Below are 26,662 nucleotides of genomic sequence, written 5' to 3' on the forward strand. Positions count from 1 at the left end.
TTCAGAGACTGAAGGCACGTGCAGCTGCCTACCCCAGTTAACTGCTGGACCCACCATGGTGTACAATGGTTGCTGAAAAAGCAATGAGCACTTCACAGCACCTGCCCCTCAGGCTGACAGATTTCGGCTGCCTGAACAGTCACTGGAGAGAAGTGTGTCTGTGAATGAAAATAGGGTGCTCGTAGAAGACATTGTAAGTATGGCCATAAGTGCAAATGCAGGGTAGAATGAGAGATTTGTGTTTTTTGCGTTACTGAGGTAGTACTTTTCTTATTGTCAACCAAGAAACAAAGAGAAGCACACAAAAGAGTGTACCAGGGTGGTTGTATTGGGTGCACCCTAGTAAAGCTGCACAAAGACTAGTTTCTGCCAGTGCAGCCAGGCATCTAAGGAGACATCAGGTATCAGGTAGTGTTTTATTACACCAGATATTTATACAGAGATATACAGAGGTGCCTTTCTGTCAGAATGGCAGCCGTATTTGCCATCAGTTGCCACTATCGGCAGCAAGATCACTTCCTGCCAAACTGAGGCAATGGCGGTGGCACTTTGATGTCTTGACCTCTTTCCAGTTTCTTCTCACAGTCAACTAGATAATTGACCCCATCAATGACAATCTGGACTAGCTCCACCTACAACAACAAGAAGAAAATAGTAGTAATGGAAGCTTTAGCTAATGCTGTTAATTGAGGAGGGGACCATCAGCTTGTACTGCAATGACAGCAGGTAAAGCTATAAGTCAGGAGGATCATGGCATAGAGATCACACACCCTGTGGCACAGGGTGTGTGGATCATGCTGGTCCAGTGGAAACCCATAGTAATTCCCTTCTCCTGTTTGCTGTGAGTTTGGACTGCCAGCAACAGAAACTTTCAAATAGGTCCCTAAAGTTACTTCCACCAAATTCTGCTCCTACTCATATTCGTATAGGAGCAAAGCAAACAAACAAAAGTCCGTATATGAAACATTTAGGCATGAGTTGAGAGACCTATTTCAAACGTGACCACTGTGAGGGTGCAGGATCCTCCCCAGATGTTTGCTGGGAAGTAATGCCTGGCACAGCCAGGGGTGCCTATCCATTGTGTTCCCCACACTCGACGTATGAGGATGAAACCAAAACAGCAGCGCTGTGAGTGCTTAGCATTACCAGGCAGTTCTCCCTGAAGCAGCAAATGCCCTTGCTGTGTCTTCCCAGCTCCCAAGCCCTCACTGCTCCTGTGCTTTCAGAAGCATTTATGTGAGCATGGAGTCAGACGGTAACTAACTGGGATGGTGGTGCAAGGAGAGGAAGACAGAGGCTCATTGCCCTGATTCACCCCGGCCCTGAATGCTGCTGGAGGCACAGCGCAGGAGTCCTTCACATGGCTGGGACTGGGAGGATAGCAGGGCTACCTGTTCGGCCGCAGCCATTGAGACTGCCTGAGAAAGCTCGTCAAACCAGCCTTGCACTTCTTCACAGGCACGGCTCGGGACTGTATGATTACTGCAGATGACCACGAACGCTGCTGGCAGTGATTCATCAGCTGTGGGCAAAGATGTCCTACTCATTCTGCCAGGTGTGCTGGCTTTGCTGAGGTGGTTTTGCCAAGCCCAGGGCCCACATCTCTGAAGCAGAGGCACTCATCCTAAAATCATGCTGGCTCTACATCATCCATCACTCCTTTGTTTTCAGCTCTTGATTTACACTGGCAGTGGTGGGATTAGCTCCAGGCCCAGAGCGGCACCAAAACTTGCAATTCTATATGGCAGGGGGTAGCGGTGTCTTTGTAAGATTTTTCAGAATTGCTGAAGAATACAAGGTACCTGGTCCCCAGCAGACTTTCTCCACTGGCAGTGACTTGTGAGGACCACAGGACCTGTGGTACTATTAGCCAGCAAGCTATAGCTCTGATTTTTCTTAATCTTCATGAAATGGTTCATTAGCAACCTTTAATGACTGGCTTGTTAAAACCAAATGTGAAGACTATATCCCGTTTCTCTCTATTGTGACAGTTGCTGATTTTCAAGGGATTTGTTTTTACTATAAAGCATTTCAGTGGCTTAGCAATTTATTTTATTGTCTTTTACAGACCAGCTGTGTTGGGAAATCAGAGGTCTGAATTTGCAGCCTCCAGGAGAAAAGGAATTTCATATTAAGTTTGCATTGACCAGTAACTGAAACAAAGCAAAAATACAAACAACTTTGTCTTGCACCTTTGGGAACGTAATTCAGTTCTGCAAACACATTTACCACATAATGGAATTTACTTTATTATGTACTGAAAAAAAAAAGTCTTATAATAAAACATTTCTATCCCCTTGAGTTTGTCTTGTTTTACTTAGATTTCAGAATCTTCAAGGTAGGGATTCTATCTTATCTATTGGCTTAATCCTTTGAATCCTTGCTCTATGAGGCATCACTGACTTCAGTGCTAGTCTTCATATAAGCAAAAATTTGTAGGCTTAGGCCATCTGTCAGTAGAACTCATTAATTAATCATGCCGTGTAATCCTTTTCTATTATTACTGTTATTTTAGAACCACACATGATGGTATTTCCAGTATTAATAAATGTCTTTGTCACATACTGGTTTTGCAAATAATACAGCTTAATAATTTTTCAGTCTTATTTTTTTTGGTCTAGATCCAAAGGAACATAGCTGCCTACATCAAACTCCAAAATTTAAAATTTCCAAACCCCTGTCCAAACGTCCCTTGGCTGTGAAGACATTCAGGGGCATATCTCAATAAGAAAACACCGAAGACCTGACTTGGCTCCGTCTCAGTGGCAGAAAACCTGAGGTGAGCAAGGAAGGGAAGCCAGCTGGCTGGCTGGGGACCAGTTTGAATCTAGTTGTAACCCATGTGCGTTATCCCAGGGTTATATTTGTGTTACAGAGAACTACCAAGAATCAGGCTGAACTCAGGTGTTGGGCTGCAACACCAGGACCAAACCACATCCGTATCTAAGCTGCCAAAGCCTCTCAAGTGCTGTGCTGTTCTGGCTAAACACACCTTGACAGCATGCTTTTCTTTGCAATCAAGTTTTAACTTGCAGCAAAGCCCCCTAGGTAATTAAAATTTTGCCGCTGAGCAAGCAGGCAGCCCTTCAAATCCTGACATGTACAAGCAGGTTGGCATCTGAGCCCAAATTGTGTATTGCATTGCTAGTGGAGAAGAAGGGTCCTCAGGAGACATCAGTCCCACCGGGGCCTGCCCTGTTGACCATAGCTGAGAGGTTACAGCACACACCTGGGGGTGAAAGACATACTTGACAGAAGGTTTGAATCTCTGCTTCCTACCTACTAGCAGAGTGCTCAAGTCACTGGACTTACAGGGTCTTGCATGGTAAATTTTTGTCTCGGTTGTTCTTGACCTGGCCAGGGGTGAACACAGCCCTGGTCTCAGTGAGGGAAGGGAAGCTGTAGCAGTGGCACAGGACTTACAGCCCAGGACCTGGAGTAAGGGTTTGGCTCAGGCAGAGCTAGTGGGAGGAGGCTGCAACTCTTTGACATGGCTGTTTCTCCCCCAGCCTCCAGTAGATCTGCTTTTGGGAGCTGTTCTGCTTTATAAAATACTTAAATATGAAACTGGAAGGAGGCCTGGGACCTGAGTCTCTCAGGAGAGCAGCAGCACCACCAGGCTGTAGGGTCATTTCCACTCTCTGGCACAAAAAGTACTCATTCAAACTGAAATAGCTTCAAAACAGATGTCTGAGATGAACCTGTCTCATCGTAGCCTACAGCCAAATGGGGAGGGCTCAGAGCTCACAATTAAATTTTTACCCTGATTTAAACCTAGCTCTCCTGCATCCTCTCCTCAGTGCCACACAGGACACATGAAGATGGCACCAACTCCTCCTCAGTTATTCTGGAGTGAAAGGACTGGCCTTGTCCTGCTGTCTAACTGTGGAGAAAGCGCATGACTGAATGCTAAAAGGAGCACAACACCTTAAACCAGTCTTGCTTTCAGTGCCTGATTACCTGAGTGGATTAGGACTCGATCCCTGCTTCTTTCCCCAACATTTTGCAGCACATACAGGAGCTACTGCCCCATGTGTAGGAGCTAGCTCAGTGCCCACTGTACAACTTGCAAACATGTCTCGTGTCCAGCACTGCAGAGACCGCCGGACACCAGTCTCATAGCTGGGCACTCCAGCAGGCAGGCAGGTCTAAGAGTTTGTGCTGTGATGCTGAGAAACATCATCCTGGGGGATGTCTGTTAACAAAGCCAAACCTTTCCAGCACCTGTGTGCTCTCAACAGAGATACTTAGCACATGGTGCAAGCAAGTCACATTTGTGCAACTTGCTCAGGGTCGGGTTTTTTCATTGCCATAACAGGAATATTTGTCAAGCACTTCATGCGCGTTAATAATTTTTCTTTGAGTAAGCATTTCCATTGGACCAGATTCATCGGGAGTAAAAACCACCATGGCTCCACTGAGGTCAGCGGAGTGAACCCAACCAGAGGGAAACTGACTCATATCAGTACAGATCTGAGCTAAAAAGCAAGGAAAAAAAAAAAAAAAAAGAACAGGTTACCTCTGAGCGACCCATGCGATCCAGGTTGGAGATATCGTACACATCTGCTACAGCTGCTGTGTCCACTCCACCAGTGCCACGCTTTTGCAGACGCAGGTTCTCCAGGATTTTTGGAAACCTGGGATCCTATCAGAAGAAACAGGTTTGAGCTTTTTACCCTGCATATTGTGCTGAATTGTTGCAATGCTATTATCCATGACTTAATAGCATTTCCAGAAAGACAGGCAGAGGTGGATAGTTTTCTCAGTCCTTGGATTACAGCCTGTCTTCTCAGCTGTCTACTGATTAGATTAATTTCCATAACAAACACAATAATTTGCAGAATAAAAGTGTGCTCCATTAGTCGTACGTTATCCCTGGGACCTTGTTACGCATCATGTTAATGTGCAGTCACTGTAACCTGTCATTTTTCATTTGTTCCTTTATAAATCAGAAGAGCTGACTTGTGTCACTGGCCTTTTTACATGACTTATGTACCTTGCTAAGCTTGGGCAGCTTAACATGGACTCCAGCACGTAAACCAGTTCCCAAGTTGGAAGGACAGGTCAGAACATATCCGAGACGCTCGTTCCACATGAACTCCCAGCCCCGTTCTTTAATTAATCTTTCCACCTATGACGGCAAAAAAAAAAAAGCAAAAGGAAAAGAGCAGCATACAAATGTCTTATTTTAAGATGTCTGCTTATAGCTGAGATTCTTTTAACCATGTGTCCGTGTTGATGACGCAATTCACTAACACCAGTGGAGTTGCATAAATTTACACCCAAGTACAGCCTGGTTTGGATCTGATGCAAATGTTCGCACTCACCAGGTACCAAGATCCCCTGTGCACATTACAAGGATTTCTTCATCATTTTCTCATGACCACTAGCTTGCAGACTCTGTCACTTTATCACAGAGCTCCCTGTCATGGTGGTTTGGTATAACATTAGGCCATGAAAGCCATATCTTCACATAAGAATTATGGCTTTTGCCATGCATTTCTAGCCTTTGTATTTTTGGAGCCAGATTGCAACAGAAAAGCCCAAAGGACTCAAATGCTACGAAGCAAACAAAAGGAGCTGAAGCTGAGTTTTGTGTAATTTTCAAAGTGATGCCATGACTCTCAGGGGAGGACACTTGACTTCAAAATAACTAGTATTAACAGCCACATTTCCATTATAAGGAGACAACATAGCTTGTATGTAATGCTTTTCATTAGTAGATCTCTGACCAGATAATAAAGGAGAGTGAAACAATTATCCGCAGAAGAATCACAAGGGTCTCTTGACCTTCGAATAGGCTGGTGTTCTGTTCACTCATCTACATTTCCTGGACTTACTTCTGCAATCCAAATACAATTTCAGTTCAGTTCTCTTCTCCTTCAGAGGAGAATCAGATACATAAACCAGCTCATGCTCACAAGATCTCTGCAAATATAGGTGGCTATTTCCATTCTACAGGATACAGAATAGAGGACTCTTCTAACATCATTCCTATATTGTGTGAGGACACCAGAATTGATGGTGGGAAACTAGACCTGATTTCCTGCCTCAGACACCTGCTCTGCTTGCAGTTCCAAAACTGTCTGAGTATTTCCCATGGCCACGTCCATAGGTCCACCTCTGTTGAACATGAGCTAAGCGCGGTAGCAGAGGCAAAGCTGGGAACAGCATCCACAAGCCGTGTCACCTGGGCCACCACCCTGTAGGCTGGTCAGTCTCAAGGGTATACCTTGGAAACCTAAAAAGGTCCCCATTAACCACCCCAATGCCAAAGAAGCATCCATTAGGTGCTTTTGTTTCTATGTGTTCCCAAACACACTACATACTCAAACTTCCCTATGGACGCTCTGAACTTACCTTCCCCTGCTTCTCAGAGACCACTTCCACAATCGGAGGTTGTAGTTCCCTGCTGCCCCTACTTGGCCTTGCTTTTTTTTGGCTGGGGGCTGTGAAATGATATGGAAGGGGTGCACAGCTGTATTAGCTCTACAGTTGCTGGGGGAGTTCTGAGACAGATGTGTCTCTAGAAAGTCAGAGAAGCTGTTTTGCCAAGGTGAGAGGAATGAAACACACCACCCAAGGCTGGCCCAATATGCATATCCGTACCCAGGAAGAAAAGCAGTGTGATGGAGACAGATGTTTCTCCACAGTTCAGATGAAGTAAGCATGCCAAGGACCCCAATGAGGAGAAATACTTGTTTTATGCAGCCTGAATATTCTTACAGTCTTGAAGACAATCTCAAGCCCATTTCAACCTTCCATAGCTTAACCTCTAGGCTTTCCAGTACTATGGCAATCCATCCAGGAATGATGTGGACAAGAGTAGTGGAGAACAGTGTTTGGCCACGTCACCTGTTCCACTGCACCTTGTTATATCGCCTGTGGAATGCAGTAAAGTCCTCTTTCTCTGTTAAAGCAACTTTTTCTGTGCCAGAGCAGTACACAGGGCTGCACTGGGCCCAGAGCCAACTTGAGCCATACCTGGATTGTCTAGACAAAACTGTTTTAACACACGTGCCGTCTCATGAAGGCTTTCTCCTTTCTGAATAGCTAGACCAGAATAAAATCGTGGAGCCCTGGCTATCAGTTCTTTGTATTTTAATCACAACCCCCCATATCTCCCCAAAAGTGGCAGTGAGCAAAGCGTCCTAAGCCCTGAGTCCTGTGCATAACTTCAGCAGCATCCGCTCCACTCCCAGCATCAGGGATGAGAACGAGGAGGCTGGGCCAAATAAATTCTTCATTCAAGCAAATCAAGCAATCCAAATAAAGTGCTTGATTATGAATTCCCACAGCCTGCAGGCACGAAATGGCAAAAAAACATTATTTCTTTAGCCAGCCTATGTTTAAGATTTTAATGGAAAAGCTACAAAGATGTTTTATTTATTTTTCCCTACAACTCAGCTAGCAACTTGCCCATGTTTCCTTCTTTAACTGCATTAGTGTGGGTTGCTATGTGGACTGGTGTTACTTCATTGTGTTGCTCCCAGAGATGTCAGTTCAGTATGAACCACAGTGACCAGTGCTGACAACAGACCAGCAATAAACAAACGGGAATAATAAACTCATTGAGATACTACCTCTTTTAAACCACGGCAAAACCTTTCAAACACCCGTTTCATGTTGCCACCCTTCTCCATGGAGATCACCCTAGTATGGTCCTCTTCATTAATCCAGATGAGAAATGTCTTGTCATTGTTATGCCTGGTTAAGAAGGGAAAAACAGAGTATCTTTAAGAAGACAGACCCTGAAAAATAATTCTCAGTATCCTTAGTTTTATCACAGTCTTTCAGGGCTGTGGAGAGGTTAAGCACGGCATAATAACATTGTTCCGCAGAGTTAGGGATTTGAGCTGCTTTCACAGTTGGATCCCCCATGCCAATGGCGTTATGCAGGTTTCTTGGGCACAGCGAGAAGAGCAGTTTTTCTGATCACATCATGCTGCCACAGTACTGAGCAAGAAAAACGTGTTCTTCTCTAGCATGAGTGCAGCTGGGAGGTGCAGCAAAGTGAGAAGCCAAGCTCTGCATCCTGTGTCAGCAGGGACGGTTTTTATAGTTCTTAGAAAACCATGCAGCTAAGGAAAAACCCTAACATTTACATGCTGCTGGGGGCCAAGCAATATATCCTGACTTAATTGCATTCTCCCCTAAATCAAATCCCCAGCGTCCTCTGTATCACTTGGTCGTACTGGATTGCCACATCAGTCAAGTTACGTGTCCAAGGAGAGCAGCTGCACTTTGCTTCCAGACAGCGCATTAGTGATGCTGGCTTGTCAGTCAAGACAAAAATGCCTGAAGATACCCACTGTTGCTTCAAACAGATCACTTGTGGCTAGGTTTATGAAGTGCTGGGTCAAACCTGAGGTCACTTTTTCCGGCTTTTTCTCCACTTTCTCTGGCTTTTACTACAGCCTTTCTACAGCATGTAGAAGGTGTTTCATGAGATCAGACCCATTCGTACAAACAGTGGAATATTACCAGATTTGAAACACATGAAATTTGAAATTGCAAGTTCACAAAGAGCCTGACTTTCTGCTGGTCTTTTACTGCACCTCCTTTTTTTTTTTTTGCACTTGGAGATTGCCAATGCAACACTAAGCAGGTGTAAACATCCTGTGCCCTGACTTTATGGTCACCCGAGGTCTGGTTACCTCGTCTTCAGTCACATACAAATGTTCAGGGTAGGGTTCCAAATAGTCTGAGATTGGCCTGACTCAGCTCCCCCTTTAATTAACTGAGTCTCCCCATTACTTTAAGGAATGCAGAGGGAAGCCGTGCTGAGTGCATTTAAACTGTGCCATCGCCACTAGTGAGGTCGGTTATAAGCAAAATAATTTCCAGAACATGTACTCTTTTTGACAACAATTTCTTGCAAAAGAAAGGCAGGTTTTCCAAATGTGGCTTACTGAAATACTTTCCAATCATACTTTTTTTTTTCCCAGTCTGCCTGATATTTCATATGTAAAACAAGCCAAAACCTAGGTCTGTTTTATTCAGGAGATCCCTGGATAGTAATTATATTATTGGTACTTCTCCTGTTTGTTTGTAGAAGCAATGAATGGGATGCCTCAGCTTTATCCTTTTCCTCTTCCTCAGATTTAGATGGGGACTGGGGAACTAATCTGAAGCTTGTTGAAATAAAAAAAATCCTCACAGCTTTCCAGCAGGTCATCAGGTTTCATGGGTGATCAAGTTTCACAGTGCCTGCTCCCTGACAGAAATCAGGTTTAGCTGATTGCAGTAATACCGGCTGTGCTTCTGAACAGGACCCAGTACTGTCAGACGCTGCTTGGACAACAGTTGAGGTTTTTTTCCACATAAAGTCCCATCCTCTCTGAAAGTCCTGAACCAGCCTAGGGCAAGGGGATAGGCTAGGTGATTCCTCAGAATCCTTTTTAGCCTAATTTTTCAGAATTAAAGCATCTGGTAATAGAATTATACCATGATGAATGCAGATGCTATGCACTGCACAGCTGCCCCCATCCTCTGCTAGCAGGTGTGTGCACTGATCATGGAGCTGTTATCCCTTTCTCTCCACAGAAAATATTGTATTTGGGCACAAAATATGTCAAGTGTGCTGTGAAAGTAGAAACAGACCTAGAACAAAATAGGAAATTCAAATTCTGTATCTGCTTTTTGTCCAGTTCATTTGGAAAGAAAGGGTTACTTTCAGCTGTGGGAATTAAAATAACTCTCTCTGTCTTGACAGTGAGGAGGGTGACAGGACTTTGCAATGTGGTGTCCTGCAGCTGTACGGCCAGTGGTTTCTAGCTGACAGCATGGCTACAATCTGGTGTTAGAGCTGCTTTTCTAACCTCAGCTCTGCTGACTGCATGGTGACTCACAGGCTCTTTCCCAAATCAAATTTTTATCTAGAAGTAGAAAAAATGGAGATAAAAACACAAGGAAGGAGCCATGCCTATGCTGCTGTGTTGTGTGGATGATATTAGTGATGGTCTCTTGAATATAAAGGTTTTACCTATTCTGTTGTTCATTACTGGATTTTGTTTGGGTTATTTTTTTTAAATTAAGCAAGAAAACATTTTCTTTAAAAGCAAACTGAACATGCTGTGAGTATGGGGACAGAGTGGCTGCAAGGTTAGGACAAGCAAGGAGATTTGTAACACAACCTTTAAAACATGACACAAGCTTCTGCACGTCACACAACATACCAGATTCCTCTGGCATCTGGCCAGTCACGTGCCATCCCAGCACATGTTAGCAAAGGGGACACTGGCTTATCAAAGAGAAAATGATCCTGGACACCAAAATGGGGCCAAAGGGAGAGAGAAAGAGAGAGAGAAAACAAAACAAAACTCAAGTTTGTTCAAGGAAGCAGTATAATGCTGTCTAATACATTTTGTGTGAAGGCAATCAATGCTCAAGTAGATCACATAGTACAGCTTGTGAATCTGGTTCCTTCTTCTGAAAACTAAAAGCACTTTACCCAGGTGATTTTCTTGAATCTTTCAGATTCTCACTAACATTGGTATTATGACCATGCTATGCCAAATACATTTTTCAAATGTAGGAAGGAATGGGAGGTGGGGACCTAATACCACATACGCACACCAAAGGGTACTCTGGAGGGACCTGACTGCTAGCACCAGTGATGTTTTCTGCATACGGACCTATTTCAGGGTAGGAGAAGGCAACGAGTTCTTAAAGATTGGAAAAAAAAAAAAAGCTAGTTCTGAAAAGATATTTCTCCAGCACAGAGATTTAGCAATTTATTCTGAGCATGAAGTCAAGGTAGGAATTAAATCAGTGCTAAGCTTGACCTTTTGGTACTTGCTGTACCTCCAACTTGTCACATTCCAGATCATTTAGATTTTTTTTTTTTAACTCAGCTGTTATTTTCCTAAAGCAAATGAGTATTTGATTTTCATGTGTGTGCTGAAAAACTATTAGTTCTTAATTCCTCAAACACTGCCATATCAAATGTTGTGTGGGGGTTGGGGGAGGTGGATTGGTGGTTGGTTTTTTTTTTTTTTAAATGTAGGGTTTAATTAAGAATAGTGAGGCAAGCTATCCAGATTAAATATGACATGGTAGACAAGTTGATATGCTTTACTTCTTTTTGCCCTTAGTGGAGAATTTCAGGTTTTCATCTTTGAATACCCTGTGATGGACATGATGCAGCCAGAACCCCAACCATGCAGAAGGGAAAGGTATAAAGTTCTCTTTGCTCATCACAGTGACACAACGTTTCCTTCCTCAGCTTGCTCCACTCAACACTTTTGCTTGAAAGAAAATTTCCCCTTTTTGCAAGAAAACAGCTGAGCACTGTTAGTTTTCTTCACGTCCATATGGCCTAAATCTGCAAAGTACCAAATGTTTTCTGTGCTGAATGCCATTCAGCTAGCACTGATTTGATCTTACCGAGACCAAATGGTGCTTATTAAAGGCTGGCAGAAAGCCTGATACCTTAGAGGTTCAAGGTACTGGAGAAGGTAAGCAATGGTATGAGTTAAAGATGGAATCTGAGGTTACAACATTCAATGCCTTGATTTCTATAAATCTGCATTACCATAAAAACAAACAAAACAAGGTAAGATGCTGAATCAGTGAAGCCTATTACAGTTCCCAAAGGATGTAGCCTTAAACCATGAAGGAATTATATTCTCCACACTCCTGTTTCGGCCTCTGCTTTCTGAGGAGCTCTCTACTGCTGAAAAAGGCAGTGAAATAAAACCTACAATAGGTCATCAACATCTTGTCAATAAACAAATTACCAAGGACATTCAATTTAAAAAGTTACTGACCTTACATAAATTCTTAACTCCTGGTTAATCCAGTTTGTGACACCTAGTTCCAGGGTTATAAATAGTTATGTTACTTCATCAGCTCCCTTTTGGTTGATGTTATGGATTAATGTGCCATGAATATAGCTAACAGGGTACAGCCATTCCTTTGGATATTTAAAATGCACATTCAAGGTTTGTTTGACATGTCACATGCTGTGACAAAATCCGTGATGAAAATCCTTGTGTTTCCATCTGTGTGACAATGAAAACTCTTGTTATGGGCCTGATCCTTCAAGTCCCTAAACACAGTTACAGGACTGGGAAAAGGTCACCTGGTGCAGTTGGCTACATTTTGGGGAAATCAGAATTAGTGTAGTTTTGACATAAAGAAATTACAGCCAAACCCCCCACCCCGACAGTCTAGAATACAGGTAATATGTAATGCTTATCTCAGTGTAATATTTTTAGTTAGAACAGTTGTTAAGATAGAATATGTCAATTTTTGCTCAAGGAAATGACCAAGAAAAGGTCCTGAACTTACTTTGTTATTTGTCCAAATAGGTGGCAGCAGCCATGTATACTTGATTTGACACAGATCTTGCTGTCTGGAATATAACTCCATGTTTCAGACCTGCACAGTTATGTACTTAGCCAAAATGTAAACCCTGGATGGTTTGCCATTGCATTAAAAATATTGACAGTCCATTAACTACTGGGTTAGTGCTGTGATTATCCTCCTTAGCTACACATGAAAGCAGGTACCCCAAAGAAAGACGAAGATTAAGATAAATGAGCAAATGCAGGTGCCGCCAGCACTGGAGCTATACTTACATCAATAAGCTGCTGCTGATCCCTCTCGGTCATACTGGTCAAGCTGTAGTACTTTCCAGAGAGGTCTCCTTTCAGCCCAGAGAGCGCGGTGACCACGACGTTCTCCACCTCTCTCCGCTCTGCCCTGCTGCAGGCAGGAGGAAGGCTGAGGCCCCGGATGCTGCGGCCCGTCCGCACCCGTGATGAGAGGACGTAGTGCTCATCAAATTGACCATGGGTGATCTGAAGGAAGAAGTGGTTTATTGGTTCACACACATCCCCCCATCTCGTAGTCCACCATTAAAAAAAAACCCAAATCCCGTCGTACAAATAGAGGGGCATCTTTCTGCCGGGGCATGACGACCTTTCCATGAGATCACAAATACTCAAGATACCAGGAGCCCCTCAAGAGTTTCAGACACCAGGAGGGTTTTTTTAGGAACAACATTTTCTTTGACTGAATGAATGTGGCACAGTAACCAGCTAGTCCTTCGTGGTCCCAAAATATGAAGGAATCTGCGTGGCTTTTGGAAACGCGGGTATAGGCAGAGGCAGGGGACCAGGTAAGGAAGATTCTTCAAAAGAGGAAAGCCCCAAAAGATGCTAAACCACAGTGTATTCGAACTATGAAGGAAATATTAAGCAGTGGGTAAGGTTTGTTCACGTGTGTGGGGGTGTATTGGAGTCAACTCCTGCCTTCATTCCAGCCCTTAGACACATGGTTATCTGTAAGCTCATGAACAGACCCACAGTGCCAAGTGAGACTGTGGCCCAAATGTTTAGTACAGTTGGGACTGATCCCTCTGCTAGGAGCAAAGCAGGGATACAGCTGTCTTGCTGATAGGACCATGAGTGGCATCCCACCTTCCTTAATCCTAAAATCAGTGTCTTTGGAGTTGGGCCAGCAGAAAGAAAAGTACTATTGCATGCAATATCATCCTAGTAAGAAGCAGCCCTAAGCCTTTATTGTCTCATTATTTTATTTTGATCCTACCTTGGATGCATCCAGGTCCGTGTGATGCTTCATTGTCCGTGGATCATAGCCATTATGTCTCACTTTAATGACAGGGTCAAAAATGTCAGCAAACACCTACAGAGTCAAGAGAATCTAGAAAGAGTCTGCAGCGTCAGAGAAACGCTTCAATGCACCAGCTTCAGCCACAGGAGAAGTGCCCTGGCACAGGCTCCTGGCTGACAGATGTAAAAGGGGCTTTGCAAATGCAGACAGGAATAAATACGAAAGGAGGGGTTGCTTTTGACCTAGGCAATGCTGTGTAGTAGTTGCTTGTCTTCACAACAGAAAGAAGGTGCAATTGCCGCTTACTTCAGTTATGAGCTTACTCCAGTTACCACAGACACATACTGGATGTGTTGGCAACCAGATTAGGTTTCAGGATGTATTACCAACCAGGGCACACATTCTGAGTCCCCCAGCAGCTTGTGTCTTGCTTTTAGGTCATGCAGGAATACCCTACATCTTCACTGCCACAGGATACTAGTCCTGGTTAGAGCCGCTTGGCTCCGGTGTGTCAACACCGATCACAACCGCAGCCTCATGCAGATGAGGAGCAGTGGCAGTGGCACATCTAAATGAGTAAACCGAACCACAGAAGTTGATAGTCCAAAATGCCAGATGTCCCACTCCATCCTCAGGAGCCCAGTGTTTGGGATACTCTTAGGAGACTGTATAATAACAGGTACCATTGTAGGTAGACTGAAGGAAGCAGACCACAGAGATCAATAAAAATAAGGATTTTCTTCTCTTTTCCTCTTCTTATTCCAGAGTTAAATAAACCTGTCCACCCTAATGCTGTCTGTCTTCTGTTTTCATCATGATCCAAAAGCTGTGGCTTAATGATGTCTGGCACTTCCCAGAAGACATTTTTGTTTCACTTCTGCCTCTGCTGTTCCACGATGTAATTTCCACATTACCTTTATTTTGTGTGTCTCAGGGTTGCATAGGTTTGCCATAAACTAGGTTTAATCTTAGGAAGGAGGGCAGCTGCTGGAGGCAGGTAGCAGCTGTTCCCAAGCAGGTACATTTTATTAACTTCAATTGCAGCGGAGAGGGCACGTGTAGTAAGGCCTCAGTTCATGCATTTCCTAATGTGGAGGAGCAGGGAAAACACTGTCTTTATGCACATGGCCTGCCCTTAGTGTACTCTCTGGGATACAGTTTATCTTAGGAGCACATACCCTACTGGGAATCTGTCTTCATGTAGCGAGCTCTTGTGAGCGATACCGTGAAAACAGAACCAAATATGACAGGACTGTGGAAACGTCTTACCTCATAGGATTCTTCATCACCTGCGACCATGCCCACAGTTTTAATGAAAGGGTGGCCAGGATTGTCAACCCCGGTTTGGATGCACTGATCCAGAGTGTAGCCGTTGGGAGTCATCTTGTCCCGTAGGCGAGAGTAAATGGCCGGCGTAAGGCACTCAGCCATGCAGTTGTTATGTTTGCGGAGATCAGGATAGTCTGCGCTGAAGAGAAGAAGAACCCCGAGCAATTAATGTGGCACCTCTGAAGAGTAATCCTTGCTAGTTGATGAAGCTATTAAAGTGATCATGAGAAACAGAGTACACAGCGTGGTTTAAAAGTGTAATTAGTTCTTGGTTTATAAGTTGCATTGAATTTTAGGAAGGCACGAGGATTCAGGTCACTGAAGGTACCCCACGTTGCACACCAGTGGACCACCACACCGGCAGGCAGTTGCAGCTTTCTGCTACTCAGGGCTATCAGGAAAATGAGTCCTAGTGAGCTCTGAAAGTGTACTAAGCCCCATTAAATCCCTGCTGAGACACTCAGAAATAAAAGTGCTCTAACGTTGTTTTGTTCAAGTAGGAAGGGAATTAAGTTTAGCTGAAGAAGTTCTCTGTAATTCAGGGCCCGGGTGCCCTCACAGCTTTGTGGACCATCAGTGGGACTGTCTGATCTATGTCAGCTGGGAAGCTCATTCTTCTATAATAACTGGGTTTGCTTTAATGGTATTATTATTTACAGAAAGCTGCATGTTGTACTAAGCCAGGGAAAATAAAGATGTAACCCTTCACAAGGCATTTTTTGCAACTGAGCCAGACCACATCTACCTTGTACTGGTAATGATTTGCCTTATGCACAACTCCATTATTTCTGTAAAAATATATTTTAACTAGGATAGTATTCACTACTACTACAAAAAAAAAAAAAAAGGAAAGAAAAAAAAAAGGTCTGTCAGAGCCTGATCCATATTGTTTTTCACAAGTATGGCCAGCAAAGTCAACCTACAGAGAAGAAGGTCTGTAATTTATTTCTAATCATCAGCCAGCCAGTTTGTAACAGAATTAGGAATTATTTCAAAGTACAGCAGTTATATGGGAGATTTCTTTGCTACTTGCATAATGAAAATTTTTTCACATTTCCTAACAGTAGAGTCTGTACAAGCCAGTCCAATAGGTTGAGCTCCGAAGTGCTTAACAGCTGATGAGATAAAATAAGGACTAATAGAATGCTCTGCCTAAAATTTGAAACATTTCTTAGGCTTGTCATTATTTGGCAATAGGGTTTTTTTGAGCGTTGGTACTACCGCACATCCCTGCTTTCTGGTCTTGAAGGCCATTGTTGGTGCTCCCTAAAACTGGGGTTATTAATAAAGGGTGCTGTTTTTCAGGTCACACAGCCCACGGACAGACACACAGATGGCGTGGCCACATGAGGACTCTGCAGCTTTAGGGATCTTCTTCCTCCAAAGAGCTGGACGTCACTCGTAGCCCAGCGAACCGGGCGCTGTGCTCAGCTGACTGCCTGACCCACGTCCTCACCTCGGAGGGAAGAGTTTCCGTTTTTCCTGAACAGCAGCCTTCACGTTTTGCTGGTTGAGGAGGTACCCGGTCGTTAGCACCCCGGTGCCTGCGGCCGCAAAGAGTGCAGTGGTTGCACGGCCAGCCAGGAGACGACAGAAAGTGCTAGCCATTCCTCTCGGAGGATACGGTGTCTGGAAGAGAAGACAGCCCAACGTCAACCCGTAAGTCCTCATGCAGTGCAAATGACAAGTAAACCCTCACTTTAAATGGTAGCCCTGTAAGAGAAGAAATGTATTTTTATTATTGATTTGCATTTGCATAGTGTGTTCAGAAAGACGGTTAGTATTTACATGTATTATTTCTATACATGTATTTTTTTCTATTTAATTCTACTGGGATTATGTTTGGAGTACAGGGGACCTCTAAGTCTAGCAGAGAAAATGGCATGTTCTGTGAAAGTCTGAAGAAGACAGTGCACATTTTTCTGCCAAGAATCAGAATTTGACTGGTATTGCCAGTGACTGTGAGTACCTCAGGAAGATATAACTCCTAATTAAAAAAAAGGACACAATTCTGTCATTGACAGAAGCTTGTTCTTAAAGCTGGACTCTGGTAAATCTTCTTTGGGAAATGGGCATGGAAGATTTACAAGAAAACATGGCCTTTCCCCCAGGATATACTGCTTCAATTGTTTTTTCCAAAGTTTAAAAAATGTAATTGTTTATGTAATCTCTTCACCATTCTTTCGGAGGTTAAACTAAACCCCTCAAAGCATTTGGTTTTATTTTCAGTGAACAAAGTGTTCTAATTTCCAATAATTTTCATGTAGATCTGGGTTAGTTAGCCCCAAACCTTGTACTTCTTTGCCTTTTCCCCTCCTGTCTAAAGACACATGCAATATTGCATCTAGATATTCTCACTTCATGAAAAGATCTTCTCATCTGCTTGCATGGTTTTCTGTTGAAAAGCAGTATCTTCTTTGTACTTTAGTCACATATGTGAGATGAGAAACTGTCATGGTTTAACCCGGCAGGCAGCTGACCACCACACATCTGCTTGTTCAGTCCCCCCACCCAGGGGCATGGGGGAGAGAATTGGAAGAAAAAAGTAAAATTTGTAGGTTGAGATAAAGACAGTTTAATAAGACAGAAAAGGAAGGGGTAATAATAATAATAAAGGTAAAAGATTTAGAATATACAAAACAAGTGATGCACAATGAAATTGCTCACCACCTGCTGACTGATACCCAGCCAGTTCCCGAGCAGTGGCCCCCAGCCAGCTGTCCCTTAGTTTATATACTAGGCATGACATCACATGGTATGGAATACCCCTTTGGTCATTTTGGGTCAGTTCCTGGCTGTGTCCCCTCCCAAATCCTTGTGCCCCTCCAGCCTTCTTGCTGCTGGTGCAGTGTGAGAAGCTGAAAAGTCTTTGACTTGGAGTAAGCACTGCTCAGCAACAACTAAAACATCAGTGTGTTGGCAACATTATTCTCATCCTAAATCTGAAACACAGCACTATGCCAGCTACCAGGAAGAAAATTAACTCTATCCCAGCCAAAACCAGGACAGAAACACAAGTGTTTCAAGTTTGAGTAATTCGTTTCATGTCAATTTTATACCTGAATTTTGTTATTCTCTCTCCTCCATGCCTTTCAAATGCAATATATATTTATCTAACTTTCCTTCCAGAGAGAGGTACTGACTGACTGACAGAAACTTCAGTATTTTTTCACTGAAAGAATTTCTGTAAAACAGAAATGGGGAGAGACCACACAGGGAGGGCATTTTTTTTTTTACCCATTAAGAATACATTGTGATTTCCTCAGCTATTCCGAGTCCTCAAGAATTAGTTGCACAGCACTAGAATATAATGAAATACGTGCTGACACCAGGCTGGGACAGGAGGCAGATATTCGACTGTAGCCTTATTGTATCTCTGGGAGTGGCTCCCCTCCATCTATGAATTCATTTAGGTGAGAGGTGCAGGACAGGCTGTCTTGACTGCAACAGGATTTCTGCCTCCCAAAATGCAGTAGGAGAATGTTTGACTGTAAATCAAAATCAAATATGAGGTTTGTGATGGAGGTCTTTGTGTTGCTTTCTTTTCTGTGCATTTAGCAGATGGTTCTTATGCCTTTTCACAGAATAGCATCCCCATCCTACACTCTGGAAATATTTGCTTATGACTAATCTGCACAGAACTATTATTGTTGTACCTAAGTGTCTGAGGAACAATACATGTATTGTCACAGCAGCTATATGTATTTATAGTTCTGTTTCACAGATGCCATCTTTACTGCAAGGAATTGGCTGGCAGTCAAAATCCTGTCCTGAAAACTAGAAGCCTTATCAAAATCCCCTTGCAGACGGTGACATTATGACTTCAGTGACCCCAGGCACTTATCAGCATCTCCACCAGCCTGGATTCTTTGGGAACTTCTAAATCCTGTGTCATTTTAAGGGACAAATCTGGTCGATACATCTGATTAAATTAGAGGAATCATGTGCAGTGTGTATTTAGAAAGAAGCGTGAGGCACAACAGTATAATCATGCTTCAGCAATAACCAGAGCAGTGCACCTATTGACTGCAGCGTGTACCACAGCCTAGCAGGTAAAGCTAACAGCCTCAGACAGGTCATTACATTTAGTCAGGTCCCATATCTGCTGGCAAGGCTGCACTGTGGTGTTTGCTGTTTTCACATAACCTCCATTCCTTGTACTAGTGCAAGTGACGAGAAAGTCCCATCCTTCCTAACAGCAGCTATCGATTGAGTGGCTGCATATTTTTTTTACCTTCAAGCCTTTTCTGATGATCAAGGATGCACAACAGATAGAAGCAATGTCCCAGCCAGAAAGATACTCTCTGGATCAGCACGATGTTGTGGTCTGGGACTGGAAGGTAAGCACCGTGTGCTCTTCGCTAGGCATTTGACATTAATTTGCTCTGGAGGAGCTGAGAAGTACATGGGAGCTCTGCAAGGTTGAAGGATGATAGAAGCTGGTCTCTGATTTCTTTGGGAGACAAACCATGCTCGCTGAAGCTGTTAAAAGCTAAAGGTTGTTTAGCTGCTGATTCAGTGCTTCTTGCATCCTTTGCTTTGCCCTTGCAACAGCTATTGGATAAGAGAGTGCCCGATCCTGAGAGCAGCTGAGCAGAGCAAACCTTCTGCAGAATGTGGTATGCAAACAATACCCTGGGTGGCTGCAGGTAGCTTGACATCCTTGACTTTCAGGCTGAGCTACACTGTGTGCCTGAGGCATAGGGTTGTAACAGAAATCAAAGCCTGTGAATAGAAAGAGAAATAAACTACCTGGAAAAAGAAATGGGTGAACCTTGGGGGAAACGAACCAGTTTGAAAAGGCAAAGAGACTTCCTCGGTAACTCAGACAGTGAAGGCTTTGTGCAACGGCTGATCTGGGAAATACAGGGACATTATTCTGCTGAATCAGTATGAGTAACTCCTACTCACTCTTATTTATGCCTGTCTTTGGATGTGCAATGCCAAGCTTTAATCCCTAAAGCAGACCCTCTCTCCTAGCATGGACAGTTTCATTGTCCCCTTGTTCAGGCAGCGTCAGCAGTTTTCTCACCTGATTTCAGGGTGTGATACATTAAACAGGTCTGTACCTCTGGGACAGCATGACTGACTTTTGGACACCTGATCAAAGGCAGATTTTATGCTCATAAAATTGTTTTCCTTTTGGAGTTTTAATAAAGTCCCATAACACAAGTATTTTTCTTGTTGGCAATGTTATCTTCCATTGTGGCTGCATGCCTTGTCCCCCAGGACACTCTTGCATTGTTGGATTATAGAAAAGATTTCCCTTACCCTGAGGTAGGCTCTACTTTACCTGACAGATGCTTCTGTAACAGCTCTTAAAAGCCTCCAACACTGGTGATGCCACAGCCTGTGAAGGTTAACTACCTAAAAAAAAAAAAAAAAAGATCAGCTTAAGGCAGGCTTTGTTTTCTTTTTTTAAAAACTAATGTTTAACAACACATCTCTTCTTACAATTGAAGCCCAGCACTCCTCATTCTAAGATTTTCTTCACCAAACTTTGCAGTTCTGTGAGCAGAAGTTCAGTTTCTGTCTTTACCGGTAAGTGCCTCAGCTTTTTAAACCCAGTCACTCCTGCAGAAAAGGTGACTTTGCTGAGAAGGTGACCTGACAAGCATCAATCATAGCATCATGCGGCTGCTGCCTGCAGGAACCGGGAGACGACAGCTGGCCTGATCTTCTGCTCCTTAGGCAGGACCTTCTGACTGCGGCGTGGCATTGCCATCGCAGGGACCGTCATTTGTGACTGTCAAATGCAAAGGGTCTAGGGGAACATGAAAGTTAGAATTTCTTATGAGAAGAAAAACATCATCTGGACTGCTATGGAAAGGGGACTGTAATTTTTTTGTCAAAATGGTGTAACTCCTAACTTAATAAACACCTCTTGCCACAAGGGCGGGCTATAGTTCTGAATATAAATGCATATAATACTGCAGCACAAACTGAAACCGTGTTATGCCTTGCGCAGATAGTCCACTTACAATCAAAATAGCACACAGACTTGCACAAAAACCTGATGTACAAGTTCAGCAAACAAAGTTTTTACATAATGAGGGTGCATAATGAAAAAGACACTTTTTCTGACAGGGAACAAGACTGTTTTGTTTTATTTTTCTTTCCTCCCTCCCTCCCCCTGCCCCCCGAAAATAGCAAGATTTCTGAGTAATGCATTGCTTCAAAACAAACATCTCAAAAAGATCCATTTTAAAAGAGTCTGAACAGAATGGTTTCAACCTAAACAAAAATTCTCATCAAAGCTGTTTGTCAAATCTGACCTCAGATCGTTAGCAGATTCAGCTGGTTTTTTCCCCACAGAAAATGTCAACCTGCCCTAGCAATAAGTTTGCACCATTACCACCTCTGTGGATTCAGAGAAACATAATTATTACAGCCAAAGGTGTCATTAAAGGTGTAAGGTTCTTCTAAGAACACTTTACCAGAAATACCATGCTGTGATTCAGGTTTCACTGCAGACTATCATTAGGCCTCCACTGTAAGGATTTCACTTTCATCAGGGAAATTTAACCACTGCACAGGCTAAAAAATGAAAGTGTGCATTTTTCTTTTGTAGGTGTTCTAAAGGTCTTCCCTTGTGCTCATGATGATAGAAAATCCATTTTCTTGTACATGCCTATAGTGCTACCATAGCGCAGCTGGGAAGAGGAAAGATTAATTTCTCAAGATCAGAAGAACTTTAGTGATTATCAGTTTTAATCTTTGAAAAGGAATTGAGCACTTGTCTGTGCTGACAGGGTGTCCTGGAAGGAAAACACCTGCATTAGGAAAGCATCCATCTTCCATTTAAAACTATCTAGAGAGAGTATGGTCTGGATGAAGATAAAGGAGTTCCAAGGGTTAATCAACCTGAGTTAGAAAATTAAATAAAACTCTTATCTTATTTTTGGCCTGCATTTGTTTGTCTTCAGTTTGAATCACTGGCCTTTGTTATTAGTTCTGTTGTAGAAATTTCTACTCATTATTTGTTCCACATGTAGCTACTTAATGACTAGCACTTTTTAAGTCTCCCCATCAGTTTTTTATCACATTTTTGAATTTGTTAATCACTCCTTAGCTCTTCCCTGAACTCTTTCCATTTTGTTTCATCCCCAACATCCTCCTCATACCGGAATGGTCCTGTCAGTCCAGTAATGATTGTACCAGGTCTCCAAATGGAAGCAGCAGAGCTTCTCTGTGTTGACTAAACAGCTTTTGCGTATGGAAATCGTATTAGCCCCTTGGGACCACAGCAGTTCGCTAGGAGTGCACGCCATGGTCACTGCCTGCCAAGTGCTGGCCCCTTTTGGGAGTCACACGATTCCCTGAACCGTGGGTAAGGCGTGATGGCTGCAGTCCTCAGCATGGCGTGGGGAGCGTCCTGATCAGAGCAGTCGGGGAATTCTTTCTGCTATGGACATAGATACACTTCCAAGTAAGAGTATGTGATGGGGTTGTCTGCAATAGCAGGAACCTGGTTACCTTCAGTCTCTATCAGTTCCATCAACTTTTTTACTATTATTATCACTTTCCCTTTAAACTGGAATGCTTCCTAATAAGCAGAGAAGTTTTCTCATCTGTTGTGGGATTCTGAATGTACTGACAAAATATTCTTAAATGGTTCCCAATTATCATATATGGTTTTCTAATTAAAAATTGTTTCTCTGCTAAAAGTTTTATAACTGCACCAACCTTGCAGGAGCTTCAAGTTCTTTCAAAGCACCACAAGCTACATGTGAATGTGGACTTTATTTTGGTAACACGTAGAACAGAATTAGCTGCATCTATACCTGCACTGATTTTTAGTTCTGTGAACGTCTCTTCTTCAGTTGTCCAAATGAGGTCTAATTTCTATGGTATTGGACAAAACACTCTTTTTGAGGTATAAAGCTTAATAATTTTACTTTATAGATTTTGACGAGGTTCTGAGGATTCATGGCATGACACCTCAACCATGTGTCACTCAGATAATACTCTGATAGTAAAAAGACTGTCTTTCCAAAATGTAACGGATAGGCACATTAAGACACAGCTTCTTCCTCACTAATTTGATGATGTAGGGATTTCAGCACATTGTGTACAAAATATTCAGAGTTGCATTCTAAACTGAACTATTCAGTGTAAGGCTTTGACAAAGCTGGAGCACCATATATATTCTGTATGCAGAGCAGCAGAAGCTGCCACATCAGGAGACAGCAGTCCAAAGTGAATTAATGAGAACTAGTATTTTGCAGTGGGGAAGTATACACTGGAGTGCTAGCTCGAGTCCACAGGTTAGGACAGCACTGACCTTGTTGCAGGCTGATGGAAAGAAGAGCAGGCAGGAAATACCAGGGACATACCCTGAGCTTCTCAAATCCCTTAGCAGATGGCAGAAATACAAAAAATGGGCCTCATGAGCAGTGTGGTGCCAGCCTGTGCTGTAACTGGGAGGGTGCACCTGCTTCTGCTGCACATGGCATCACTTGGGTTTGGCTCACCAGCTCGCTGATGTAAGTGTCCAGGTTGCTGGCTCTCATACAATGGTCCTGTTCAAGTCACTTATCTCCTGCTTTTCCTTGCCACATTCAGGGCTGATACGCTCTACTGTCACCCAGCTCTTACAACACATCTGTCTTCTTCCTTTCCTTTGCAGATAGCACGGTCATCACCAGTGCCCACAACTGGACATCCTTTAACTGCTGGAGGTGGAGGGTAAGATATACATCTCAGACAGCATCCAGCATCAAGTGGATTTTCTATAGGTAAAGTGGCAGGGAAGGGTTTTTTGTTTTTTCTTCTTAGTCAAGTGTGCAGCAAAACACTTTGATGGCTCCTGGTATTTGAATCTGACAGCTTTACAAAATGCTTGGACATCTTGCCTTGCACATTTTCCCCTTATTATGTCATTCTGCTCATACTTTGCATACTGGCTTTGCTTCATGATAGCTAGTTAAGACGTCTTTTGTACCCCTCCAGGATGCATGCCTTTGTCCCAAGGGCAGGGCATGGAGCACAGCTCAGGGGCTCTGAGAGTGGAATTTGTCACTGGCAACAAGTCCTTTAAAGTTTTATTTCCAAGGTCACTTGTGTTTGTGTTATTGCTTGGAGAAAGCAAAAATACTGTTGTACAGGAGAGAAGAAACACAGAACAATTGGCTCAAAAACAGTTGCTGTGTATCTTCCATGCATCAGGAACAGTTTTGACTAATTCCTTGCAAGTCATCTTGTGGAGCAATGTCTGCAGTGGTTAATTGTGAGGGACGTAAATGCAACACTGACTTAAAGTAACAGCCGCTAAGCTGTACAGCATGTAGTGTTAAATGTCTGCAAGAACAAGGTTTCTTCATAGCAGAGCAAAATCATTCCTTTTCTCTCACCACATCAGCACCATAAACGGTAAACAAATTCAGAGTCAAATTGGCATTGCCTTTTCCAAAGCAATATTCCCATACACCGTGATGACTTACAGCCAGTGAATCAGCAAAACCCGTCTGAAAGGTCATGATTCTAGAGGTCATAGCCTTTACCTCTCTGGTATCCCCTAAGACACGCTCAGCTACCTGTAACCAGCCTTCAGGGCATTAATGGCCTGTCAGGAGTGTGTTTTGATTTTAAAACCGTATTTTAATGTATGTATCACCTAGCATGCACAGAAGGCGGAGAGAAAAAGAAGCAGCAAGATTTAGCAGAAGTGACTACTGCACATCTGGTGCTGGCTGAGAAACAGCCCAAAGGATTGCAAGTATCATTTAAGGTGGAAGGGCTGTTTGTAACCACAGTTTGAACCCCAGGATGAAAAAAATTGGAGAATGCTTATTTCAGGACCTTAGACCAGTTTTCCCTCTTATTCACGATACACCTAGATTAAAGCCTCTGTTAAAGGTGAAGGTGCTCTCCAGAAGAAACATGGCTTTTGTACAGCAGGTTCCTCACCAACACTAAGAAAGTCCTTTTAAATCAACCACTTAAGAAAACTCTGACAGAGCAAAACTTCCCTTGCTGCTCTGGCCAGAGGCTGCAGAGGATCTCCAGGACATTTGATTCACAGCTACCACCGTGCTCAGACTGCCTCAGCCAAGCGCCATTGCACATGGATATCCTGTGATCTGCACGTAGGTGAAGCTGTTGCATCCCAATCTGGGAACTTCAGAGGCAAATGAATCATCAGAAATGCACAAACCACCTCTTTATCCTTTAAGGAACTTGCAAACTGTACTGATAGTTTTAATATTTTAAAAATAATGCTTTTGCTATTACTTCTTTACTTTCTTGAACTTCTTTTAAAGAGGAAGTTGTCAGCTCTGTTTTTCTCTTAATGTATTTGAACAGAGGTATTGGTTATCCTATATTTCACACCAGGCAGCACATGTGCTTTTTAGCCAAGGAGGGAAGGAAGGTACAAGGGTTACAATGACATTTCTAGAAATAGAACTAGATTAAATATTTGAACCATGTCATGGGTGGTATTAATTGCCACACCATGTGATCCTGAGTGACATTTTAGAGAAATGGCAGAGTCATAGCTAAAGTTCACACAGGCTCATGATCACAGATGATGTATATGCATGGCTTAAACTGTTAACGCATTTAGCTAACGGTATCACTGCAGTGATGGAGGAAGAAGGAGGCTGGTCTTTTATATTTGAGAAGTAATTCCTTTGAGTCATCCTTAGCTTGAGCTAAAGCCTACAGATGCCAGTGGAAAGTTTTCTCTGCCCATCTATGGAAGTTGCTGGCACCTTAGAAACATCTGCAATAAATGTCACAAGTGACTACATGCATGAGAGACCATTTTTAGATGCCCAGAAAACAGTTTACATTGCTCTTGGTTTGGCGTATCACTCTACAGGTTCAGAGGATAAGATATAAATTAAAACATTAAAGCTCATAAAGCAATATTGGTGGGTTTTTTCAGTTTCTCATAGCTCACCTTGAGCAAGATTCTAACTTTTTTGACTAGTCTGGGTTTAAGATAGTCTCTGGAGTGCAGAAACAATGCCAGTGCAGACACTGTTCTAACTATGCCTTAATCACAGCATGGAATATCTCTATGAAAAATCAACCAAATTTCAGTTTCTTTCTCCTTGTAATGCCAGAGGTCAGTGAATGGTTATAAAAATCTAATAATCTGGGAAAAAAAAATAATCCAAACTATGAACCTATGTGTAGATTCATATGAATAGAGAAGATGTGGAAAAGTCTATGACTCTTCATAGATCAGGCAACAACCTCTTAGTAACTACCCTTGGTAACAACATGATTTTTGATTCCTGGCAGCTGAAGGTCTGGCTGGTCAGACCTGACCTGGTAAGACTCAGAAGCCCAAATTCTCCTACCAAAGCCCGACCAAGGTGCAGGGACTGCTTGCCCTTCTGAATCGATCCAACACTATTTTACAGTATAAAACCCTCAACTCCGCACTGCAGGGAGCTACAATCAAAATCACAAAAAACTTATTGAATTAGAGATGTTTCCTCTGAACTTGTTACACATCTGCAAAGGGACTTATTTTTCCCTTACTTAAACTGTTACTTAAGGGTCAGCATTTGAAGCAGCTGCACAGTGGGCTGACACATTTTTTCCTGCACCAAGCAGTTATGCGAATCAATAAATTATAACCAAATTACACCACATCCTGTGGCGCTTTGAATTCATTTTTAATAACCCTTGTATGTGAAATGCTACCATTTGAGGCTAGGAAAGCAATACAGGTAGTTAAACTGACCTTGAAGCTGAAGGTAGAGACGTCCTGCTGCCTGCAGAGAGCCCAGAGTGT

The 26,662-nt window shown here is 43.0% G+C and overlaps 1 protein-coding gene across 1 annotated transcript; it reads right to left on the minus strand.

The window, feature by feature from the left end:
* Window positions 1-401: 401 nt before the first annotated feature.
* Window positions 402-26,662, minus strand: CKMT2 (creatine kinase, mitochondrial 2 (sarcomeric)). The gene is made up of 11 exons (XM_010578067.1): window positions 26,612-26,662; window positions 20,204-20,277; window positions 16,367-16,539; window positions 14,851-15,049; window positions 13,558-13,653; window positions 12,585-12,806; window positions 10,179-10,264; window positions 7,584-7,707; window positions 4,997-5,131; window positions 4,520-4,645; window positions 402-632 (listed from the first exon to the last, which is right to left on the minus strand). Exons 3-11 carry the CDS (start codon window positions 16,516-16,518, stop codon window positions 513-515), a joined length of 1,260 nt encoding a protein of 419 aa, XP_010576369.1. The 5' UTR covers window positions 16,519-16,539; window positions 20,204-20,277; window positions 26,612-26,662; the 3' UTR covers window positions 402-512.

The sequence above is a fragment of the Haliaeetus leucocephalus genome, unplaced genomic scaffold, assembly GCF_000737465.1.
Source record: "Haliaeetus leucocephalus isolate CR32 unplaced genomic scaffold, Haliaeetus_leucocephalus-4.0 Scaffold598, whole genome shotgun sequence".
NCBI lineage: Eukaryota > Metazoa > Chordata > Aves > Accipitriformes > Accipitridae > Haliaeetus > Haliaeetus leucocephalus.